We start from the raw sequence: 20226 nt of genomic DNA on the forward strand, positions 1-20226 counted from the left end.
AGGTTCTTTGTATTTCCATATGATTTTTAGACTTCTACCCAAAAAGCCTGCAATATTTTTTTTTATTGATTTAAGAGAGTGGAAGAGAGAGGATTTTTTTTTCCCACATCTTCAAATAGGGTGGGAGAGAGAGAGACAGAGAGAGAGAAACACCGATGTGAGAGAGACACATCAACTGGTTGCATCTCACACAACCTCAATCAGGGCTGGGGACCAAACTGCAACTGAGGTATATGCCCTTGAACAGAATCGAACCCACAACTCTTAGGTCTGTGGGCCAACACTCCAACTGCTGAGCCACATTGGCCAGGGCACAAGCATAAATTTTTACATCTGAAAAATTCTTTCAGCTTTTGTATATATCTTCACGCTTCTTATGTTGGGGATTTATGGCGTTTCTTGGATCCTTAGGTTTCAATTTTCATCAAATTTGGGATTTGGGGGACATTATTTCTTCAAGTATTATTTCCTTCTCCCCTTTTTTCTTTGGAGACTTCGATCACATGAATATTCGCCCACTTAAAGTTGTGCCGTGGGTTAAATGACGTACTGTTTGACTCTTTCAAGTTTTGTTTTTAAGATTTGTCAAGGCAGGGCCTGAGCAGGGTTTATTCTATGGTTAATTATTCCCTACTACTGAGCCAAGACCCTTCTTAGTACTCTTAGCAATACCCTGTGAATTATGAGCTGTCACTCTGGCTGTTAAGAATAAACACTATTGCTAGCCCTGTGTGATTTCTCGGCACTATTCCCTCTGATTTTTTTGCGTGGTTCTTTTCCAGGCCTTGGATAGTTTCCTCATATCCATCCACAAATCAGAACTCAACCGAATATTCGAGGAGGACCTCTACGGGTCTCTAGGGGTTTCCCTCTGTGCAGCTCTCTCGTCTCTGGTACTCTACAAGCTGATCCCAGATGCCTTGGCTCGCCTGCATTTCCAGCTCTGTCTCCTCAGCTCAGGAAATCTCCAGGTCCTGCCCCAATGCCCCCTCCCTCCAGTGTGGCCTAGAAACTCTCAGTGCAGTGAGCTGGGCAATCATAGGGTTCACCTCATCTGTTCCTGTTCCTGTTCCTCAAGGATTGCTGTCCCTTGCTGCCTGGTGCCCAATATATGAAGAGCTATTATTTCATATATTTGTTCCGGTTTTTAGTTGTTTCAAGTGGGAAAATAAACCTGGTCTCGGTTACACCATCTTGACTGGAAGCTGAACTCAAATGTATTTTATAAAGAGTTTTTTGGGGGTTTTTTTTTTGAGACAAAATTTATATACCATACGATTTGCCCATTTAAAATGTATGGTTCAGTGGTGTTTAGTACACTCACAGAGTTATGCAACCATCACCACAATCAGATTTAAAACATTTTCATTAGGCCTGGCCAGTGTAGCTCAGTGGATTGAGCGTCATCCCACAGACTGAGAGGTTCCAGTTTGATTCCTGGTCAGGACACATGCCCAGGTTGTGGGCTTGATCCCCAATAGGGGGCCTGCAGAAGGCAGCCAGTCGATGTTTCCCTCATCATCAGTGTTCTATCTCTCTCTCTAAAAGAATCAATATATATTTTCACCAGCCCAAAGAGGAACCCATACCCCTTGCTTCCCCATACTCCCATCCCCCTAACCCTAGTCAATCACTAATGTACTCTCTGTCTCTATAGATTTGCCTATTCTGGACATTTCATACAAAGGGAATCATACAATATGTATTTCTTTGTGATTGACTTCACTTAACATAGTGTTTTAAAGTCTCATCATTATTATAGTATTTATCAGTACTACATTCCTTTTATATATTCCATTATATGGATATACATATTTTGTTTATCCATTTATCACTGATGGACATTTGGGTTGTTTCTACTTTTTGACTATTATAAATAATGATGCTATGAACATTTGTGTATAGGTTTTTGTATGGATATGTTTCCATTTCGTTTAGGTAAATACTTAGCAGTGGAATTGCAGGATCATATGGTTACTCCATGTTTAACATTTTGAGGAACTAATTGTTTTCTAAAGCAGCTACACTTTACATTCTTTTTTTAAAATTTATTTTCTTTATTGATTTTAGAGAGATAGGAAGGGAGAGGGAGAGAGAGATAGAAACATTGATGAGCGAGAACATCAATTGGCTGCCTCCTGCATGCCCCCTCACTGGGGATTTAGCCCACAACCGGGTCATGTGCCCTGACCAGGAATCGAACTGGTGACCTCTTGGTGCATGGGTCAACACTCAATCACTGAGCCACACTGGCTGGGCTGTACTTTACATTATTATCAGCAGTGTATTTATTTATTTATTTATTTTTATCCTCACCACATTTTTCCATTTTTTGTTCAGATAGAGTGGGAGGGAGAGAGAGAGAGAGAGAAACATCAATGTGAAAGGGACACACCAAGTGGTTGCCACCCACACGACCCAACCAGGGCCGAGGACAAACTGCAACCGAGGTACACGCCCTTAGCGGGAACCGAACCCGGGTCTCTCTGGACCGCAGGCCGACGCTCTAACCGCTGAGCCAAACTGGCCAGGGCTCAACAGTGTATTTTTCCACATTTGTGCTAACATTTATTATCATCTGTCTTTACCATCCTAATGGATGTAAAGTGATATCTCATTGTGGTTTAATTTGCATCTTATTTGCAAGATTAGTATGATGGTTAATGATGTTGAGCATGTTTTAATGTGCTTATTGGCTATTTGATTACTTTTGGAGAAATGTCTATTCAAATCCTTTTCCCATTTTTCAGTTGGGTTATTTGTCTTTTTATTTTTGAGGTAAAATTCTAGATACAAATCCTTTATCAGATATATAATTTGCAAATATTTTCTCCCATTCTGAGACTGCCTTTTCACTATCTTAATGGTGTCCTTCGAATCAACAAGTATTTTGTTTTTATGTAGTCTAATTTCTCTGCATGTGTTTCTTAAAGAAAATGGTGTATCAATACCTCAAATAGAAAAACAAGTATCTATTTGTCATACATAGAAGATGATTGTTAAAAACAAGTCCTTTAAAAAACCGACTTAATAAGCAGAAGATAAATGTAAAAGCAAATCTACTTGCAAATAAGATTTAAAATGTGTTCATCTGTACGCTGGCTCACATCATTAACTGTGAGAAACATCACTGTGCCCTGTACCTCCCTGGCTCAGTCATTGGATATCCTTGCACACCAGTTTCTTCATTAACAAAACAGAGTACTGAAATAGACAGGTGCTCTTCAGACTTTTTGTTAGAACAATAGAAATATTCGTTGCCAGCTAAATTTGTGTGTGTGTGTGTGTGTGTGTGTGTGTGTGCAACTTTGGTTTATAAAACAGATAAATAGCCCTGGCCGGTTTGGCTCAGCAGTTTGAGTGTCAGAAGTTAGAGCGATGGCCCAGAGTCGTGGGTTCAATTCTGGTCAAGGGCATGTACCTTGGTTGCAGTTCGATCCCTAGCCCTGGTTGGGGTTGTGTTGAAGGCAACCAATCGATGTCTCTCTCTCAAATTGATGTTTCTTTCTCTCTCTCTCTCTACCCCCCACCCCCCACAACCTTCACACTCCATCTGAAGATAAATGGGAAAATATCCTCAGACCCAGCTGGTGTGGCTCAGTGGTTGAGTGTTGACCCATGAACCAGGAGGTCACCGGTTCGATTCCTGATCAGGGCACATGCCCTAGTTGTGGGCTCGATCCCCAGTGGGGACTGTGTGGGGGCAGCCAATTAATGTTTCTAGCTCTCTCTCTCCCTCTAAAAAAAAAAAAAAAAATCAATAAAAACATTTTTAAAAATCCTCGGGTGAGGATTTAAAAAAAAAGAAAATAGATAAATAGAGCTGCCTGATTAAAATGGGGCGGGAGGGGAGGTGGTGTTTGATATTTCTCTCTTTAACTCCCTCTCCCACCCTTTGGCATCTTCAAGATTTCCAGAGCTTTAAGGAAACCGGTTTGAAAACCAAGGGATCCCAGATTGTTGTCGAGGGCCACACATCAAAATCCCCTTGAGGCTACCTAAAAATAATGACACCTGGACCCCAATCTAGCCTGCTGAATCAGACTCCAGGGGTGGTCCCCAGCAGCTGTATGTCTCAGACATGTCCCAGGTGATCTGCTAGGAGGCCCTGATAGGGGCCCTCCCTGTTGGGATGGGCTGGGATCTGTTGATGAGTCCTGTGTTCTGCTGTCACCTGTTATAACTGGGACAGAGAACCAGACGGGAACTGGCAAATCTGCACACAGATTGCTGCCACCTTGGAAGGCACCCAGCAACACTTGCCCTGGGGCATCGAAAGGGCAAGCGGGGTGGGGTATGTTCCCCGCGGCACAGACACTGTCTGGTGGGATGGACGGAGGCCCTCCTCACTCATCCCGAGCTGTGACCTCAGAGACCCTCAGCCAATGTGCCACCTCCTTCCCATCCGGCCCCATCTGGGGGCTGTGAGCTCACTCACCTCTTAAACCAGAGCTTCAGGCGGGAATGCCTCAGCGGCAGGGCACACTTCACCAGCTTTGGCCCCAGCAGCCTCTTCAACAGGCTGTAGGCCAGGAAGGCCAGGACCACACAGGTGAGGACAAACAGGGCCAGGGCCCTCTGGAAATCCAGGAGGCAAGCAATCAGCAGGAAGGCAGCAAATGCTGGGCGCAGATGGGGAAAGTATGAGAAGGAGGTCAGGGACGATGACGTCGGCCTCTGCAGGCCCCGCAGCCCCGCCCTCTGCTCCATCTACTCCATCCAGAGCTTGGAGGGCAGGGATTTCACCCAACCCCTCCGAGCCTCAGTTCCCTGACCTGGAGATGAGAAAAATCAGTTACTCTAGGAGGGTGTGCACTCGTTTGTGCCAGGATCTCATTCTGAAATATTAATCAGTGACCATTTTCTTACTGGAACCTTCTTTTCCCACTTACCCTTCTCCCTTTCGAGAAGCTAAGCCAGTCTCTGCCATGCCTCAAGAAAAGAATATGATAGATAGCAGAGGGGAAATGTCTCCCTGGCTTATGAATTTCGAAAGCCAGGGCCCCTGCAGAATGGAAAGGATGCATAACCTTTCCATCGGATAAAAAATGTGAGACGAAACACTGTAAGTGTAAGCTCCGCCCCCCACTCCCTCTGCTGCCAGACTAGTTGGAGGGTCCGTACTTAGCTTTCTCCCACCTTTATGTAGTCTTCCTTACATTTCCTCCCTAATCTCAACTGCAGAAAAGTAACTGCCAAGTGTTATTCTCAGAAGTATTTTTTCTCTGTCTGTTGAGATCTTGCTTCTAGGTGTATCCTCTGTTTGGCTCAAATTAATTATTATGAAAATTCTCTATAGCCCTGGCTGATTTTGCTCAGCGGTTAGAGCATTGGCCCACAGACCAGAGAGTCCCAGGTTCGGTTCCCGCTAAGGGCACGTACCTCGGTTGCAGTTTGTCCCTGGCCCCGGTTGGGGTTGTGTGGGTGGCAGCCAGATGACGTGTCTCTCTCACATCGACGTTTCTCTCTCTCTCTTTCCCCCTCTCTCCCTCCCGCTCAATCTGAAGATAAATGCAAAAATGTCCTCAGGTGAGGATAATAAAAATAATTCTCTACAGGTTTGGATGTTCTCACATTGACACAGTCAATACCAGCTGTTTCCCACCCACCCAGCCTGTCCTCTGTCTCCTTGTCTAGAGCATTACCCTCCAGCCACGCTAGACTGTTGAAAACATCCTGCCTGTTTTCACCTTTGCTCCTGGGGTTCCTATGCATGAGCGCCCTCTTACTCCTTGTCCTCCCCCTCCCCCTGGCTAACTCTGCTCAGTCTGTGAGACTCAGGTGTCTCCTCCTCCTGGAAGTCCTCCCTGATCACCCCCGTCTATCCTTGGTGCTCCCTGGTGACTTGCGCTATGTGGAAATAGTTGTTGCCCTCTCCCTTACTGATCAGAGTGCCTTGGAAACAAGATCTGGTCCGCCTTAATTCTGATGACCCTGCTTCTGGCACGGGAGCTGGCCCTGAGCTGGTGCTCAACAAAGCTCTGTTGAATCACCGGGTAAGTGAACAACCCTACCCTGAAACGTGAATGGCTGGGGTGGAGGTGGCTGACATGGGAGGTGGGGTGGGAGGGGCTGGTGCAGGGGTGTCCCCAGAGGGGTTAGGCCCCAGGCTCACCGGTACAGAGCAGGCCTTTGAAGATCCACCGAAAGAGTTGTGTGTGCTCCCTGCAGAAGCGTCTCACTTCCATGGCTGGCTGCAGGATCCTCCTGGGGGGAAGACGAGGGTCCATGAGGGGCCCGCAGACTCCCGTCCCCGTGGAGGTCCTCGACACCTCCAGACGGAAGCCACCCCAGTAAAATGGCAACGTGGAGTGAGCCAGGCACTGGCCTTGCATCGCACAGGGCTGAAGAACAACCCCAGACCAGAGAAAACTGAGGAAAGTCTTAGGCCATCCGTGCCTTCCCGTGTCTCTGTGCCTCCGCCTACAGCATCAGCACCACCCAAGGATAATCCTCCTGCAGGGCTGGGAGGGAATTAACTATGGTGAAAGGAAGAACTTACCAGCAAATAGCAACCACACAATATGCACGAGCCATGCAGGCTGCCTCCCCTCCCCATCCATGGGACAAGGGGCAGAGGCTCCCAACTTTGCATTGTCTCCCTTGGGACCTGGGACACTTGTCATTGCACAGCCCACCCCATGCCCGGCAGCTGTGGCCCACAGCCTTCCAGGCCCAGTGCCAATGCCAGCTCTTGCCTGGCCCCTGTAGTAAAGGCTGGAATCGGAATAGCCTCCGGGATCCCACAGGCTGAACACTCAGTTCATCAGGCATCAGCTGCTGTTTTAAAGACTCTCTCTTCTCAATCTCTGTCCCCCCACCACCTCCTAAGGGCATCTTCTCCATTCTGCCCCCTAAGGCACACGGATGGAATCCCCACCACCACCACCACCACCACCACCACACGTCCTGCTCTCCTCAACTCAGACCTGGCCAGCAAGGACCCCAGTGGGTCTAGGTATTGAGAGGCCAAGTTCTAGGCTCCTTCCTGATGCCTGTGTGGCCTGGGCCATCCCTTTCACTGTGGGCTTCAGCCTTCCCATGTGAAAAGAGAGGCCTGGCTAAGACCAGGGGTTTGCAACCTAAGACTCAAGGTTCCCCAAGGTGCCCAGAGACTGAATGTGGTAGAAGGCAGATGGGGAGGTTGAGAAGAGGCCAGCCTAGTTTGGGGGTCCCCTCCAACTTCAACCAGAGCAGCCCAACAGCATATTTTGGGGTTTCCAATGGGATTTCACTCTAGCCGCTTCAAAGCATGCTGGGAGCCTCTGGCCTGGATCACCTCTGAGGCAGGGGCCAGCAGAGCGCACTCATTGGCTAAAGCATGTTTTCTCCTTTCTTCAGCCAGGTTCAGGGCATTGCCTTTCTATGTGTTCGAGACCAGGTTCCCCCGCCCTGCTCCCCGAGCCAGCCCACGTCCCCTCCTGGAGACCACCTACCATCCTGAGAAGGGCTCCTGGTTGGCTTTGCTCCAACTGTTCCTGTCCTCTGCAGGGCTCAAGTCGTTTCCTGGGGTCTGGCCTCCCTCCTAAAGCCACCAGAGAGTCACCTCAGGAGTTGGCTGGAGTGGGGACTGGGCTTTTGCACAGGAAGTAATTACAGGGCAACTTAGATTCTGCAGAGCATGCATTGAGCACATACTGTGTGCTGGGCTCTGAGCTAGACACATCCTGTCCTCAGGAGCTCATGGCCTGCCTGAGGGAGGGACACAAGCTGGGTCTGAGCTGTGGCTGGTGGGAATCCCAGGCATGAACCACCTGGTCAAATAGCCCCAGGACACCAATAACCCCACAGTCTGTGGAGTTGTATTCTGATATATAGGAGGGTTATTCTTGCAAATTCCAATGTGAAAGGCGCACCCTAGGTTGCATAGTGTGGTGAAGGGGAGGGGATTTTGTCAGGGGCTGTTGGGAAGGAAGGTGTCACTTTAGGCTTCAGAGTTCTAGGGGTCAGGCCCCAGCCTGGCCATTCTGGAGCCAAGGACAAGCTTGCCAGCTCCTCAAAGGCTGAGACTTCCCTAGATACCCCCATCCCCACCCAGCACATTGGGAGTCGGGGGCTGGGGGTAGGTCCTAACTATTTAAGTGAAGAGGTGAGGGGGGAGTGAAGGAAGATGGAGAACAGAGGCCCTTCCCACTAGGGGCCCAAAACAGGCACGGGGAAGGGGACACACCAGGCTTTCCGAGAGCTCAGCCCCCATGTTGTCCAGACCACTGGCTACGGATGCGAGACAAATGGACTCTCTGGGTCTTGCGTCTTCCTCCATGCGCCAGGCCTTCAGCTGGAAGGCAAAGTCAGGGCCCAGAGCTGAGCCAAGCAGAGCCCAGGGAGGGGCCTGGAGAAGAGAGGAGGCTGGGAAGGGAGAGGGCTGGTAGGGGGCACCAGACACCTGGCACTGCCCGTACCATCCCAGAGCTACACCCTCATCGTGTCTGGGGGCCGTGGCCATGACTCCCCAGGAACAGAGGAAGGCATCCCTTCCTGCACTCGCTTCTGAACCTGCGAGAGGTGAGTTCTCATAAATCCGAGAGGCCAGGCAGAAACAGGGACATTCTGCCCACTTCCCAGGAAAGGAAAGGAAGGAATTCTGTGCAGCATGTACGTGTACCTGATATAGGCAGCTTTCTGAAAAGAGGCCATAGCTTTCGACACTCCCCACAATACATTAAAACCATTGCCATTAAGAGATATCTTCATTTCATGGTCCTGTCCCACCTCTGACAGGTGGAGACACAGTGTCCTGAGGACTTCATTCCAGTCCCTGTATCCTACTGTACCTGAAATCAGCCCTACCCCTGGACTTTCCAATTACAAGAGCCAACACCATCCCCCCCCCTTTTTTTTAACTGAAGCTCAGTTCATAGGCTTAAACTCACCTGTAAATAAGAGTCCTAGACCCCATCTCTCCCCACCCCTGTTCCCTCTCTTTTTCTTCCCGTTGAGCAGCAACCTACACTATCCAAACACCAGCCTGGGTAAGCTCACATACCCAGAGGCGTGCACACAAGAGCAGGGACAGAATGGAAGTGTAGATACAGGTGGGGCCTGGGAAAGCCCAGCTGCTCATGCACACACACACGCAGACACACAGCTGCACAGAGGGAGCCAGGCTCCGCTTCCTACTCACATATTTGTGGTGAACAAGCCACTCTCGGGGACAGGCGGAAACGTGTATTTCTGTGAAGACAAGCTGAGTCCAATCTGCTTGCACTTTGGCCTGTGTTCTCATTTCATTGGAAATTCCTGGGCAGAGTTCAGAATTGCAGTAGATGGGGCCTTTCACCCAGCTTTGTCATAGCACAGATGGGGACCCCAACTCTCAGGGGAAAAAGGGAACAGGGCACATGGGCCCCACACTAGGCCTGGCCCACTGAGCTCCTGCCCTCTTACTTAATCTGCCTTCCTCCTGAGATGCCCTCCTCTTTACTGCTCCCAAACACGCCCACCTCTTCCAGGAAGCCCACCCTGATTATCCTCACCCTTCCCACAGTCCCTCCTGTGGCCTCCTTCCCCCCACCCCCGCCACCAGTGCTACTCAGTTTCTCAGACCATGGATTTTACTTTTCATTTCACCTCTTACCAAGTCTCTTTCTCACTGAATCAGTAATTATAACAGCAATCTATTTTCCCGAGCTTGACAATAAGGGAAGCAGGTTAGCTGTCACAAATAGTAAAAGTGTTTCAGGTCTAAGCATCAGATACAGTCCTGCAAACAAAACAAAGCCATACGATTTGCCCTTTTATTCCATTTTTCCCTTTGACGCCTATGGAACCATGATGTGCAAAGTCAAGGGACAAACCCTTCAGTGTATCAGTTCTCAAACAAAACGTTAAACTTATCTGACAGGATTAACAACATCTCTTTAATAATTAAACATACACATTCAGGAAAAAAATCTTTTATGCATAAACGCTTCCTGGCAACATAGGGTGGAGTTACCTGCACATACTGGTTGTTTTGTAAAATTGGAGAATGATGGGTGGAGGATGGGGGTAACTCCCACTTCTTAAAAACAATTTTTTCGGTCTGTCATTCTGATTAACAAAATATTGCAGGAGCATTGTTAAACAAGTAAATGTTATAGAAATATACAAAACACCAGAAGTTTAAAATTCCTCTAATCTGAACCTTCTACAGATGACCACCACAGAGTTTGCGACTTTTTTTGTATGTCCAGGCTTTTTTTCTTAAGTGAATACTATTTAATGTTATTCATTCTACAAAAGGGGCTCGGGCTATGCCAGCTTTTTTGCAATTTGCTTTTTTGGGGGCAGAAAGCCACACCTTGTGCCAGTCACTATACAGGTGCCAATATGCTACCTTGATTCTGTAAAAATTAATAAACAGAAACCTCATTTAAAATGAAGTTGGGTCCAGCTGGTGTGGCTCAGTGGTTGAGCATCAACCCATGCACTAAGAAGTCGTCTGATCGATTCCCAGCCAGGACACATGCCCAGGTTGTGGGCCCGATCCCCAGTGGGGGGCGTGCAGGAGGCAGCCAGTTGATGTTCTCTCTCATCACTGCTTCTATCTCTCTCTCCCTCTCCCTTCCTGTCTCTTTAAAATCAACAAAGGCAAAAAAATTTTTAAATGAAGTTGGAAGGCCAGAAGGGAGAGCTCTCAGTTGCCTACATCCACCCTGTCCGTCCTATAGCCCAACAGGAAGGACTCTTGGTTTATCTGAGCTCTCCTGAATTCCTCTTCTCCTGTAAAACAACTTCCTCTCCTTCGTTGAACTTGCATATGGTTTGCTATTAGGCTGCATGTCCTGAATTGCAATTCTTCGTTGTTCCCAAATAAACTAATTTTGCTGGAGAAATTTCTGCCTGCCTGTTTGTTTCAGGTCAACAATTGCAAACGCGGTGCCCATGGCGCCCTCTTGGTTTGTCCTGAGCAGGACGCCTGCCTCTGCGGCAGCCTCCACGAGGCTGGGTGTGGAGCAGCCCTCAAAAGGGGCCTCCTCAGCCCGAGTCGAGGGCAGAGGGACCTGTATCTGCTTCTCTGCCTCGATCCCTTTCTAACCTCTCCCCCTTCACCCTTATTTTTACCCCTTCCCTCGCCTCTCTTGGTGCCCAGACAGAAGCCAGAAAGGACAACAAATCCAGAAGCAGCCAACCTTGGTTTAAAGCATTCCCTGTACTGCAGCTTACGATCTTGACGTCTTTGGTGCCCTGATCACCCAAACAGGGATTTAATAGGCTGTGTCGTGAGATAAAACCCTGAGCTTGTAGCTTCGAGGTCTGGATTCATTCCTGACTCTCAAAGTGAGCCTGTTTCCTCATCCGTAAACCAGGGGGGTTGGGAAATACTACCTACCTCTTAAATAAATATTCATGAAGATTAAGTGAGCTAATTCTGGTGAGGTGTTTGGCAGAGAGCCTGGCACCATCAGGTTGGCAGGTGTCATCGCTGTCACAAGTCCCACCTCAGCGCTGTCTTGACACACTGCTGTCTTCCTCCAAACCAGGAGAGCCTGTGTTTCTCCCCTGCTCCCCCGGCTCATGGAGCGGTGGCCAGCAGTGATTCTGGCCCCCAGAAACCAAATGCTCTTTTCAAGTGGCTGAGAGCCACAGGCGGGCCAGTCAGGAGGCTGGATAGGCTAAGTTGAGGCCCCTAGGGGAAGATTAAGAGCTAGAGGACCTCCGAGGTTTTAGCTCTGCCCTATCCAGCCGTGCGAGCTCAGCATATCACTTGACCCCACTGTGGTCTGTTTCCTGAGAAGTTGAGCTCTGAGGCCTGTCCCACCCCCTGGACGGGAGAGTGAGCCTGGGACTAAGCCAGGCGAGGTAATGGGTCCAGGACATTGAGAGGCGAGGCCCACATTTATATATAATCGAAACAGAACAGCACCTAGAAGGATTTATAATAAAGAGGCAGCTCGACCTCTCTCATGCCTGTTCCATTCTTCAGAGGCAACCACTGCCCTGTTTCTGGTTCTAGTTTTTTGGGGTCACCTCCCGTTTCAGAGGAATTCTTGGCCAAAGAGTGGGAAAGACACCCTTCTCCCTGTCAGGCTTTGATATAAGAAAGAGGGTATTTTTATAAGTGGGGAGGGAAACATGTAGGACTGTACGATGCAGCCATCATCAGAAGGGGTGTTCACAAATCTATTTTCTTCTCACAATCTTGCCCGCACTCCTTTCTCGGTTCTTCTTCACAGATGAGGTCTCTTTCGCTGCATTGGTTCATGTGTCCAAGCACCAGACAAGAATGGAATCTATTCCTTGGTCCAGTTACAAGAACATGAGCTTGTCATTCTCTCCAGTACCCAAGAGGCCGAACACCCCTGCCATGGCCTGCCTGGCATGACTATCCAAGAGTCCCTTGATATTCAGTCCACCCCTTGACTCTACTCATTGAGAACAGAAGGGCATGAATGACCATTATCCAACACAAAATGAAAGAATGGGTCTGAGGTTCATCTCTCTCAGCCAACAAGAAAGAGCAGGTAACATAAGGACATCTGGTCCACATCCAAGAGCGCCCAAGGCCACCAGGCAGGGGGAGTTCCCAAGCAGGTAGGAAAGCACTGTTTCCAAAGGTTTCACTGGTTACTACTTTGTGAAGAAATTCCCTCTGTCATTTTACTTTCTATCCTTCTTGCCTCTCCATCTCATATTAGCCTTTTATATAATGAGAGATTGAGATGTTTCCTTGTCCGTTGGATCCAACTTAAGACGTTCTACAAACCAAAATAGTTCTTAATTCATGTCATTTCATTGGGTTCAAAGATATCATTTTAGGGCTTTTAGACCAAAAGCCATATCCTCCATCTGAGGTGTACCATTTTCCTTCTGCCGTTGGTAAGGGCTGTAGGGCTATTAATTTGGTTTTCCATTGCCCTGTTGGCTCAGAGCCTGACATTGAGTCACAGCTGATAAGCTGGTTATTTATACAGGCAAAAATAATTCCTTGATTGTTCCGTCTTCTCTCCCTGTCAGAGAAGTTGTCTGGTGTGGCACCCACTGAGCTGTAGAGCACAGCTCGATATTTTTACAGAAGTTTCCATGAAGAGGACTTCAGGTCTCCCTGGGAAGAGCTGGTAAAATGAAGCTGCCACAGATCACCAGTGTCCATATGGACAAGTGGGACATCACCAAGTAAATACAATTGTTAGGAAGAACAAAAATGGACACCTCTGAGTGTCACATCTAGACATTGAAACTTTCCAGGCATATCTTGCCTCTCTCCACACATGTGGAATTCCACTGATAACATCGGGCCCAAAACTGAAAGGCATGGCCTCATCCCTGCCCTCTGACGAGCGCCAGGTGTCCTTCCTGGGTGGACCTGCCAGTCGTACACCGTGACTCATCCTAGAACGCTCCTTTCCGTTTCACTGTGCCTGTAGAAGCAAGTCTCGCTATTCCAAGAGTTGTTTCCATTTCCCTTCAACTCCAGGACAGTGGTGGTTTACGGAGAACCCGCCCCAACACGGGAGCTAAACACTGGCCAGCGTGGGGGTCAGGAGGCGGTGTTGTTCTCACGCAGGATGAGAGCTGGAAAGATCATTTCGAGGGGTGGAAGTAGAGATGTTTGCTAGCCACCTGGTCTTGACGAAGGGAGAGGCGCCAGGGTCTCCCAGCGTGGAGAAGAGCAGTGTATGAGTGGGCCCTGAGGGGGACCCCATAGTTCTAGAGATGGTGGCAACTATGGCACCGGCTGAGAGCGTCATGCTTGAGGGCTCAGTATGTGCCAGCCCGTGCTTAGAGCTTTTCCTGCAGTATCTCAATACACCCTCATGGTAACCCAGTGGGGTACTAGTCACCCTTTCCCCCACCTGTCCTTCAAGGAGGTGTGCAGGGGGAGTCCGCATCCTAGATGGGGTAGCTACTGAGAAGGTGAACAGGCTGAGGCAGAACCGCCGGCCACTGTGCCACATGTTCATACTGTGCCACATACTGAGACCTGAGCTGACGCGTGAGGTGTCCACTCCACCTGTTGCTCGGCAGGCAGGACGGATTCTGGGCCCACAGTTGGACCCGATGGCTGTGAACTGTGTTCTCTGGCCATAGACTCCGTGACATCATGGATACTATGTCTCTGAGCGACTCTCCAAGTGAGACCCAGAACAAATTCTGCAGGGGCTGATTTACTGGGCAACCAGCCACATAACCTGAATCATGATTCCAACTTCACCGTGTCCGAGAACATACATTTTGCCCTGATAGAAAAGAAGACGCCCAGCCCTGGCCGGTTTGGCTCAGCGGTTAGAGCGTCGGCCTGCGGTCCTGAGAGACCCGGGTTCGATTCCTGCTAAGGGCATGTACTTCGGTTGCAGTTTGTCCCCGGCCCTGGTTGGTCGTGCGGGTGGCAGCCACTCGATGTGTCCCTTCACGTCGATGTTTCTCTTTCTCTCTCCCTTCCTCTCTCTCCCTCCCACTCTATCTGTACAAAAAATGGAAAAATATCCTCAGGTGAGGATAAAAAAAAAAAAAGAAAAGAAGACGCCCAGTGAATTTCTCCCCAGAGCCAGTCTACACAGCAGGGTGCCTGATGCATCTTAGGTAGAGCCCTTAGCCAGAGATGAGGATTCTTGGTGAGGTGATTTACTTGAGAACCCATCAGGCCGTGTGACCCGTGACCTCAGAACTGCTGTGGCCCAGAGATGGCTCTTTCCTGTTATTTCCAAAGGGTGGCGAGGGGAGTAAGGGAAGCAGAATAGAGTGGGGGTAAGAAGTGAGAGTAGAGTCTGAGCAAGAGCCTAGCTTCCGTCTGATACCACAGGAAAGTCTGGAACACAAACTCTTCCACTGGTGAATCCCACCCTGATGCCTGGCCAGTCAGTCATGGGCCAAGGGCTAGGGAAGGGATCAGGGGGGGGGTGTTGTATCCCAGGTAAGGTGGCTTCCATTCAACTCAGGACGATTCTTCAGACCAGGTGCAGCCGTGAGCTAACACAGCACCTGGGAAATGGGTGCCCATGGTAAAGGGACTATGCAGGGTACCAGCGGCATCCACTACAGGTGAAAACTGATTAGTTCTGTTGGCATCCCTCACTCCCAGGCTGCTGGGGGTTATCCCAGGGGCCAGGCCAAAGCAGAGTCTCTTCCCCATAGATACCCTCCTATCTCAGGGGAGTCCGAGAGAGAACCCTGGGTTTGTCCACAGCCTTGTTCCAATGAGAATTCTCATGGGGGGTTGGTGGAACCAAAGAGGTTTAGTGTGAAAAAAGGGTGTTTAATTTGATCAGAAATGTCAGTCGGGGATGCAGAGGTGGCTGGGGTACTAAGGCCTTTCGTTTGGAGCAGCTGTGGGGGTGGAGGGCCCCCCCCACCCAGAGCCCTAGGCCCTCCCTCCTCCTCAAAGGGCCCAACCACCTCTGAAGTTGCCACCACCACCCTCTGGGCACCAAACCCCAGACTGCCCCCCACCCCTCAGACCATTGCCATGAAGATCAAGGATGCCAAGCAACACTCTTTCCCATGGTATGGGATGGGCGCGGGGGAACTCTAGTAATGCTCTCATATTTTGAACCTATTGCTATCACAGCAGAGAAAGTCAAGAAGTTGAGAGCTTAAAAATCCAGATATATTTGACTTCTAATGTAGCACACAGACCCACTGGTATTCGGAATGTACATCTGGAACTGAAGGATTTTACACTTCCTGGCCAGAGAGGGAACCTGCACTTTATCTGATTTCCAAATGAGGACCTGCCTAACTTCTATCCAAATGGGAAGAGAGAGAAACTTCTCAACATTACACATGGTTGGTACTCACACCTGCACACAATAGATGAACTTGACAGTCTTGTCAAGGGCTTGCTCTATATAGAATCTGTCAGAAGTGCTATACACATAACACAGCAGATAATATACAAACAATAGCAGAGGACTATTGTTTTGCTACTGCCTCAGAACCTGAGCGACGCCAAAAGATGCCTTAGTGAACATTGGCCTGGGAGTCGGTATTTCAGCAGTATATTCCAAAGACAACTATAAATGAGTAACTGGGACAAGCCTTGGAGGAGATACCTTCCTGGGCTTATGCAGTTTATTTACTGGCTGCGAAAGTTTTAAAGAGGCTCTTGAAATGACATCCAAAGGTGACAGCACCCAAGCTGACAAGCTGGTCCGTGATATACGGAGGAGATTGTGGAAGATTTGATCTGCCAGGTTGGGCTGTGGCATCTCGTTTTGGCAATATGATTTATAAGGAGAAGCGAGAATCTGTTAGTAAAGATCTAGCGAGAGCTACTTTAGTTACTACCACCAGTGACATTGGTTCTATGGCATGCATTTGTGCTGTGAATGAGAAAATAAACAGAGCTGTCATTGTTGGAAACTTCATGAGTCAACACTCTCTCGATGAAACTTTTGGCGTAGGCAATGGCTTATACTGGTCAAAAGGCCAATTGAAAGCACTGTTTGGAGAGCATGAAGGATGCTCTGGAGCAGTTGGTGTACTTCTTGGACGGCCAGATTTCAGCGAAAGCATCAGGTTTCTCTCTGCTAATAAATGTCATCCAGGAGGAAATGGAAACCAGAGGCATTATTACTGCATGATTTGTCCCTAGGAACCAAAGAATAAAAGAGTAGCACTATTCCTGTTTGTTTTTGAATATCAAAATGTAAATTGCTAAATGTTACCATACTAACAGCGAGAATTTGGTAACAGGTGAAATATTTCTAATTGAAATGCTTTCCCTTCTGTATGTAGCCAGGGTTAAATCCGCAAATGCAATATGGCCTCTGATCATTGAGCTTTCAAAGAAAGAAAGAAAGAAAGAAAGAAAGAAAGAAAGAAAGAAAGAAAGAAAGAAAGAAAGAAAGAAAGAGAAAGAGAGAGAGAGAGAGAGAAGGGAGGGAGGGAGGGAGTTAGGAAGGAAGGAAGGAAGGAAGGAAGGAAGGAAGGAAGGAAGGAAGGTAGGTCACTTGGTTTAAATCCACAAGGACATGTCTCATACTGGGCCTGGATGCACTACTCAAATCATTAAAAACCAGTGGCCAGAGGAGTTCACTAGACCATTACCTCAGCCCGGGAATCCATATAATTATGTCCTGTTGTAACTGTACCATCCAGGTGTGTGCTGCAAGTGCCAGGGTCACTCTCGTGTGTGGGGTGTCCCCTGTGGCTGAGTGTCTGGTGGCTGCTGCCCCTTGAAGCCCTTTGGAAATAAGAGGAAAGAGCCATCTCTGAACCACCTAAGTTCTGAGACCAGAGGACAGTGCCTCCTGGGTTCCAGGACCTTTGGGTATCAGTAGGCGTCCCCTACCCAGAACTAGCTCCAGTCTTACCACCTCAGCCTCTTCATGACAGATCCTCCTGTCTGGCTGAGTTCCATCCAGCGTGTATTTGCCTTTGCAATTACACAACGGAGCTCGAATTTGCCTAGTTGAATGGGATACAATCCAATCTCCGATAGACAGTTCCTTACGCCGAAGGACTTGGGTCTCTCTGTAGGCCTTTCTGTTTCAAGTAAAATCCAAATGAGTGACTGGCAATGAAAATTTAAAGGAACTCACCACTGGGCAGTCTCAGGGGGACCAGAGAGACCAGTCCCATCCCCCCAACCCCCACCTAGACAACTACAAAGAAGCTGTTCTTGTTTTTCACTTCTGGTGTAACCTCTATAAATAAACAGATGAGTGATAGATAGATAGATAGATAGATGATAGATAGATAGATAGATAGATAGATAGATAGATAGATGATAGATAGATAGAAAGATAGATAGATAGATAGATGATAGACAGATGAATAGGTGAATGGATGGATGGATGAATGGATGAATAGATGAATGAACAGATGGACAGACAGATGATACATAAACATAAATATAGATACTATTTTTTATTTTCAACTTTAGACATTATCTATTGATTCTACTATAGATAACAAAAAAATTAGCTGTCTGATGTTTGACAGCTGTATCATTATTTTAGTTCTTCTACTCATGATGTTGCAGTTGGGGTCAACCATTACTCTTGCTCGGGTTGACAGGACAGAGCGGAGAAGCCTTGGTTCCAGCGACATCCTAGGGCCGCCAGGCCCACCCTAGATGGACCACGTCCAGTTCTCCTACTGCCTGCGGACTTCTTTCTGAGGGAGAAATAACTTTCTTTTGCTTAAGACCACTGTCATTTGAGGATTTCTCTATTATTTCCAGTTGCAGCTGATCCTAACAGATGCACTTGCTGTTCTTAGGGCTCCATGCCAATGTCCTTCTGTGGCCTTGCCCTGTCCCTCTCTGACTGAACCTCCTCCTGCAATACCACAGTCCTCTCGTTTACCATACACTGTCCACACAAGCCTTCATTCTGTCCTGCGCTATAACCTGACTCAGACCCTGGCACAGACGGTTTCTTCTACCTGGTCCACTCTGCCCCTTCCTCTGACCAACATCTTTCAGATCTCAGCTGAAGTACCACACCCTGAGGTTAGCTCCTAAGACACCCCCACCCCCACGCGCGTCTAATTTAAGTCCCACCCCCTGTTGGTATTCTCTCCCATTCTCCTGCTTTGTAGCTCTCAACACTGTGTTTGCCATTGTATACTTATTGGTGTGTTCAATGTTTGTCTCCTCCTCTAGACTATACGCTCTAGGACGAGAAGGGTATGTCTGTTTTGCTCACTATTATGTACCCAGGACATATAATTAGCACATATGATAGGAGATCTGTAAGTATTGTGAAAGAATTTTTTTTTTTTTTTAATGGGGCATCTCAGTTCAGGGAGGTTAAGCAACAAGTTCAAGTTCACATGGGCTAGTAAAGCTGAATTTGAACTGAGGTTTGTCTGACTTGTTCTAAGCTCACCAAACAAGTTTCTTATCATTTGGCTTCCCTTAGATTTCCCTTTCAGAAGATGGGAGAAATTTACTTGTCAGGTAAACACTAGTGTTCAGCTTCCTGGATGGTTCCATTTATCATTAAAAATAAGCAAGGTGGTGGGTTTGGGGTGTACACATTTTCTTGTAAGTTTAGCCGATGAGACAGCCTCCCTGAGTTTGATCAGCTCAGGGGTACCTACAGCACTAAGTCACAAAACAGAGACCTAGCCCTGGCCCCTCACTACACTGCTGATCTGCTAGTAGCCGGAATTCACACTCTACATAGCCCAAGGGATCAGAGACAGAGTCAGAGCAGGAAAAGAAGTTACACCCAGAAGAAACTATATGAACTAGATACATTGTCAGAAAATACAGAAAAAACTTATAGAAATTTTTTTTTTTTTTTAATCCTCACCCGAGGAGAGGACATTTTTCCATCTTTTGTTCAGATAGAGTGGGAGGGAGAGAGAGGAAGAGAGAGAGAGAAACATCCACGTGAAAGGGACACATGGAGGGGCTGCCCAACCAGGGCCGGGGACAAACTGCAACCCAGGTACATGCCCTTAGCGGGAACCGAACCCGGGTCTCTCTGGACCGCAGGCCGACGCTCGAACCGCTGAGCCAAACTGGCCAGGGCTGGAAATTCTTTTAAGGACATTTGACGAAGACATAACTTTGGTGCAGGTTCCATTTGTTGGTATGTCCACCCACCAGAGATTCTATATTCAAAGCAGAAGCTCAAACAGTCAGGTACATTTCTTACCTTTTTTTTTGGGGGGGGGGGTGTTAAAGAATATAAATCTGAACCAAATGTTGACCATTTTAAATTATATTAAAAGACCAAAAATCCAAGAAAGGCAGGAACTCACAGATTTCAGGAGACAAGAATGCTTTATTGGGTCCTTGGCATGCATCAGTCCATCACCCACTCACTGTCCTCCGGCAGCGCCCAGGCCGTCTCCCTCCTTGCCATGAGAGATGACTTGGCAAGGCTCTGCTGGCTCTGTGCCCCGGGCTTGGAATGCTGCTTGGGACAGCTGCTATGAAAATGAGCCCCTGATCTCAGCAGCAGAGGCACAGAGAAGGAACAAAGTAGGGAGTCATCATAACGCACACGGGCATGAAAACCATACCTCTAGCTGTGGCTAACCCATCACTGGGTCCCGGGAATGAAAAATACCAGACATCCCTGAAGATACTGCCTAGTTACTGCCATAACTAAAGACTTCTGGGTGGGTAAACAGTTTCTTTCTCAGGATATCAAGATAGAGTCAAAACCTGCCACTTGATTTCCAGACCGCCGATGAAGAGGAAATCAAGTGTCTTTGAAAAGAAACCTTATTTTAACACTTAGATGCTCCTTGTAAACCTTCCTTGCAGCCTTCCCCAAAGGGATCTGTTTGGGCCTTTGTCTGGGAATTACAGGAGGAAAGGGTAAACACCTAAACCTGGGG

General features: G+C 48.1%; 1 protein-coding gene and 1 pseudogene across 1 annotated transcript in view; one reads left to right on the top strand and one right to left on the bottom strand.

Moving 5' to 3' along the window:
• SLC28A1 (solute carrier family 28 member 1) overlaps nt 1-9176 on the bottom strand; it is a 33752-nt gene extending 24576 nt beyond the window's left edge. The window contains exons 1-5 of the mRNA XM_036277963.1: nt 9125-9176; nt 8171-8278; nt 7437-7525; nt 6116-6207; nt 4439-4622 (exon numbers count right to left, since the gene is read on the bottom strand). Coding sequence (XP_036133856.1) covers nt 4439-4622; nt 6116-6207; nt 7437-7525; nt 8171-8263 — 458 coding nt within the window. The 5' untranslated portion in view covers nt 8264-8278; nt 9125-9176. The remainder of the gene's footprint in view (nt 1-4438; nt 4623-6115; nt 6208-7436; nt 7526-8170; nt 8279-9124) is intronic.
• A 6212-nt stretch (nt 9177-15388) lies between these two features.
• Nucleotides 15389-16516, top strand: LOC118641019 (annotated as a pseudogene).
• Nucleotides 16517-20226: the final 3710 nt, after the last annotated feature.

The sequence above is a fragment of the Molossus molossus genome, unplaced genomic scaffold, assembly GCF_014108415.1.
Source record: "Molossus molossus isolate mMolMol1 unplaced genomic scaffold, mMolMol1.p scaffold_m16_p_24, whole genome shotgun sequence".
In the NCBI taxonomy this organism is placed as follows: Eukaryota; Metazoa; Chordata; class Mammalia; order Chiroptera; family Molossidae; genus Molossus; species Molossus molossus.